Source organism: Vigna radiata, chromosome 4 (genome assembly GCF_000741045.1).
Source record: "Vigna radiata var. radiata cultivar VC1973A chromosome 4, Vradiata_ver6, whole genome shotgun sequence".
Lineage (NCBI taxonomy): Eukaryota > Viridiplantae > Streptophyta > Magnoliopsida > Fabales > Fabaceae > Vigna > Vigna radiata.
In genome coordinates this window covers 11,857,567-11,862,499 of record NC_028354.1, presented here as the reverse complement: position 1 = coordinate 11,862,499, position 4,933 = coordinate 11,857,567, and the positions used below count along the sequence as shown (strand labels likewise).

General features: G+C 36.7%; 1 protein-coding gene across 2 annotated transcripts; it reads left to right on the top strand.

Moving 5' to 3' along the window:
* LOC106759183 (protein FATTY ACID EXPORT 3, chloroplastic) lies at positions 1-4,673 on the top strand. 2 transcript variants are annotated; one of them, XM_022779827.1, is made up of 8 exons: positions 1-467; positions 565-952; positions 2,018-2,185; positions 3,526-3,572; positions 3,672-3,700; positions 4,094-4,196; positions 4,280-4,311; positions 4,544-4,673. In XM_022779827.1, exons 1-6 carry the CDS (start codon positions 246-248, stop codon positions 4,182-4,184), a joined length of 945 nt encoding a protein of 314 aa, XP_022635548.1. In that variant the 5' UTR covers positions 1-245; the 3' UTR covers positions 4,185-4,196; positions 4,280-4,311; positions 4,544-4,673. The 2 variants fall into 2 exon arrangements, with proteins under 2 accessions (XP_022635548.1, XP_014497705.1); XM_014642219.2 differs by having other exon boundaries at positions 2-467; positions 4,280-4,673.
* Positions 4,674-4,933: the final 260 nt, after the last annotated feature.

Sequence of the window (4,933 nt, the reverse complement as noted above, 5' to 3'; positions counted from 1 at the left end):
AATACAGGTGTCACCTTCTCAGGAGTGTAGGACGCAGCACACGAATCATCCCTTCCCTCCTTCGCGTCTTGCGTTGTGGGTGGTTTAGGACATTTCACAAACACCTTCACTCCAATCTCATTTTCCATCGCCATTACTATAAATCTCATTGCTTTCTTCACAGCTTCCTCTTCCTCGTAGCCTTCGCTTCTCTTCTCTTCAGCTCCACCATCTTTCCCTCTCCCTCTCTTAGCCTTCCATTCACCATGACTTTCACAATGGATTCAGTTTCGGTGCTAAACCCTAAACTCGCCCACTCTAATTTCTCTATCCCATTCAACAAGTTTCCCCGTACCTCCAACTTCAACCCCTTACTCAAACCCCGCGCTCTTAACGCCGCTCCACCTAACGCCCTCGCCGCCTCTTTCCTCACCCTCTACCGCCGGAAACCGTTAACCGTCGCTTTCACCGCTTCTCAACAAGATTCCGTAAGACTCAGAAGCGAATTAGTTTGTCGATTACTTCGTTAGTTAGTTACCGCGGAAGTGTATATGAATTTGTGATTTTGATTGGGGAACTGTGTAGGAACACGGGGAGATCGAAGTGGAGAAGGAGCGTGATGCCCATGCGGGGTCTGAGGAGTCGCAGGAGGCGTGGAAACAGACGCTGGACACGTTCAGGGAACAGGCGGAGAAGTTTCGGGGCGTATCTCAGGACGCTTACGAGTTGTACTCGAAGAAGGCCGGTGTCATTCTGAAGGACACCACGGTGCAGCTGAAGGTGCTGGCGGATAAGACCAAGCACGAGTTGAGCACCGCCGCGAAGGAGATCACCGATGAAGGGAAGGAATATTTGTCCGCGGCGGCAGAGAGTTCGCCGGAGGTGAAGGACATTGTGGACACGTTCACCACGCCATCAGATGATATCCATAAGTTGTCTGGACTGAGGGACTTCTATGTTGGCCTGCCGTATGGTATGAATAATTATGTGTTTTTGCGTAGTTGAGTTTTGTATGGGATTGTGATTAGTGCTAGAGTCTCCTTCCTAATATAATGCGGGGAGCAATTTTAGAAAGGTGTTAATTCCTTGATATAGATTTGTCGTCTTAATTGTGGTCACACGGGTAGTTTGTCTCAATTGTGCCAGTGTCTTGAACAGGATTGCCTACAAAGGGGCTGACTAGAAAGCTGGAGTGAAATGTTGCAATGTGTAGCCATCGACACATCAGCTCATTTAAGTAGTGCTTATAACCTTAGGCAATGTTTTTTGTATGAGTTGTATTTGTTTGGTAAGTAGGTTAAGTCATAGCTCAAATCTAAGATTGTTTTCATAGGGTAATTGCAGAACGAAGGTGAAGCACTCCCATACTCAAGTTAGCGTATGTTAAACTTGACGGGAGTAAATGAAGAAGAGGAAGTACATATTATGGAAAATCCTTTTTAGGACACTTTTTACGCGAGGTGAATGGTAGTTGTAAAGCTGTTACAATATAAACTACTTTTTATCATTGTACTAGTGTATTGTGAATCCAGATTCCATTTCTCATGTTCAAATTTGTTAAGATTTTATAACTGAATTCATACCCAATATTGCACTGCTCATATTTTTTAAATGACTTGGTCACGTTCACTTGTTAGGACGGGTGGCAGCTAATAAGGATTTGAATTGATAGCTGATATTAATTAGCCTTTGCGAGGATTTATATGTCTGCTGATGATGACTGGTGTTAAGGGACATTATCCTGTAATAAAACCACATCAATATTATCCATTCTTCACACAGGGACTGATGCTGGAATCTTTTTAGATGTTGGGACGATTTAAGTGCCTTGCTTATGGGGCTCGGGCCTCAATATCAGTTCCCTATAGATGTAATCTCATTAAATGCCACTCTAGGCTTCCGGGTCCCAGACACGATACCCACTATCACCCCAAAGATATTATTATATGACTTCTATTATGTTTACTGGGGATATTTATCGGCTGCTTTCCCCTCTGTACTTTGTTTAATATGTTTGTCGTATTCATATTCTTTGTAGGTTTGCTGCTTTCTCTTGGTGGCTTCCTTTCCTTTATGATAACAGGTAACCTTGCAGCCATAAGGTTTGGCGTGATTTTAGGTGGTGCCCTCCTTGCTTTAAGCATTTTGAGTCTGAGATCATATAAAAGAGGACGCTCCTCTGCTCTTGCTTTGAAGGGCCAAGCTGGTGAGATCATATGCTTCTTATTTAACTGAAGATATCCCATTTAAAAGAATTGCAAAAATAAATGCGTTTGAATTTTGCTTAAATATAATTCTCGTATTCCTTTCAAATGCCCTTTTAAATATTTTAATTATAATAAGTGAAACACATATTTTCCAATTCTATTGTCTTTTTTATTTCTATCCTTATTTCTTTCCTTTCATTCAGTACATAACTGGGTTGTAAGAATATGATATATTAGCTCACTAAGAGCAAATTATTTTTGAAAATTATTACTTTTCTACAGTTTTCTCAGGGAGCGGCAAAAATAAAAAAGGGTTACTTTCTCAACTAAGTTGAACCAAACATGCACAGATATTCATCCTCTTTAGCTTTGCAATAGTATTGTACTATTATGTGACCAATTGGTTTAATTGACAAATAGATTCAGTTGGTTTTGTGAATGCAATGAACTTGTATGCATGAATTTTATATTGATGAAAATTGGGGAGGTGAATTTAATATTTTCATATAAAATCAGAGTAGGCACTGATACTTAAACAGTTCAATGGACGGGCTTTGTGTTTGGGGAATTCCGATTTACTTGTATTTCTTAAAAAATCATTTGAGCTTCTTTTTTTAATCTTCAAATATGAGTTGGAAACCAAAACTGGCCTTTCTACTTATAACCATTGCAATGCTAACTTGGAACTTGTCTTAGAGAACTATTGCATAATTTTAGGGATTAATGTTACTTTTCTGTATAATTGATGCCTTCTATCCTTCATATTTATTTTTTTGGATGAGATCCTTGGTACTGAAAAGTTACCTACATTAATTCCAGACTAATTCAAGTTATCCTGCATTATGTGCATTCTTTCAAGGGGCAAAACTTTCCTAGTGCCTACTTTTTTCCATCCATAAGACTTGAACAGGAGACTATTTGCTCTGCTTTGTTTTTGTTCACAATATTTTAAATACAAAGCAAAGCAAATTGTAGTCAAATATGATGTAATTAAAGAAGAAATAAGACATTCTTTACACTTTTACATATGATGAGATTATGTTTCCATCTTCATGGATTAACTGGTATTGGATTGTTCCAATTTAATCAACGGTTTCGAGTTTGACTGCAGATGTAGTATGTTAAATAATTGGAGAAAGAACTTTACCAACTATTCGAGTGGGATTGTTTCCATGAAGTATGCATGTGGTCTTATACTTAAAAAACACTCATCAACTTTATTTTGGTCAAAATCTAATTAAGTTTATTAGTTTCAGACTAACTATGCATTTGACTTTTTCAATTGTGTATTTGTTTGTTCCTCTGTCTTGAAGCTTATTTTAACTTGTTGGACTTGCAGCTATAGCAAGTATACTGTTTCTGCGGGAGATAAAGTCGATAGGCAAAGTAAGGCATTCATTATCAATATAAATTTAACTTTCATGCAAATAAAATTAATATTGGTTTCAAATATTTGATAGTTTCATATTCTTTTGTTTTTACCAGGGATCCTCTTATTTCACCGCTCTGATCAGGTTGTTGAAAAATCATTATTTTACTTACATGTGAACTTTTTTCGGTCTTCATTTTGGAGTTAATTGTTACGTTAATTAGAGATAATCTTAACACAAACTAGACGGTTGATCTAAAACCATAAAGTTGAGGTGTTGGATGACATTTAGTTTGATCCAACAAATGATAGTTTAATTGGAAATTCAGAATGCTGAAAAATTGCAATTCTGCCAGAAGCTTTGGAATACAAAACCTCTTGTAAAAGACCCAAATGGAAAACTTAGATGAAGTTTCAATTAAACTCTAAAAGTAGATTGGAAATGGAATATCATTTGGCTTACGATCAATATTTGTTTAATGCTTTTGATCTTTCTATTAAGACTTTGTTATGTAACGACTTTGTTTCACGTCTGCAGTGGTGCAGTAGTGGCATTTTTTATCTATAGAATAGTACTGGAACGTAGTCAACAAAATGGTACAAACTTGGAAACTGAACCAGGAAACTAGTTCTACGATGAGGTCGGTCTTTTAAATTCATAGATGCCATTTTAAACCAAAATGTCTTTCTACTACTGTATAATCTGTTTGTATTTGCTACTCAGTGTAAAAAATTGAAGATCGGCGTGAAGATCAGGTAAAAATACTGAAGATCTACTCGATGATGGTCAGAATAAATTTTGGTGATAATTTTTTCATGGTTTTTCACGGGTTGGGTCATCAAAGACTAAAAGACCAAATGTAGCTTGGAGAACGTGAATATAATTTCCCTTGGTAGTTTCATGTTTAGTAGTGAATTTTGTGGAAAATTACTAATATTCTATGTAACCTTGGGATATTACTAAAATCTAGATATATTTAAGCTGCAGATGGTAGCTTGGAGGGTTACAGATTCTAATATATACCAGTCAGGAGGCAGATACTTTAGATGTGTTTGGATTATGCAGAAAGTTTTGAATTTATATGAAATTAATTTTGGACTGAGGCCATCTAGGTTTATTTTGTGTTTTGGTTTTTAGCTGACCTAATTTTCTTTTGAATGAACAATACTTCAAAGTTTTTGTTCTATTTTTTATTTTAATTTTTGGAGTTTTTAATGTTAAATAAAATTGTCAGTATGTTTATAGGGATAACCAGTCAAAAATACTGATGGTATAATATGTAACTGAACTTTTGAGGTCTTCCGAAGACATGGCTATTGTTAAATTCTACATCGTGATCACGGTTTAGTAACAAGTTTCTTTCCGAGTATACGATTG

Coding starts and splice junctions, on each gene's coding strand:
- LOC106759183 (XM_022779827.1), top strand. CDS start 246: ATGACTTTCACAATGGATTCAGTTTCGGTGCTAAACCCTAAACTCGCC. Junction 953..2,017: donor CTATGTTGGCCTGCCGTATG/GTATGAATAATT, acceptor TATTCTTTGTAG/GTTTGCTGCTTTCTCTTGGT. Junction 3,701..4,093: donor TATTTCACCGCTCTGATCAG/GTTGTTGAAAAA, acceptor TCACGTCTGCAG/TGGTGCAGTAGTGGCATTTT.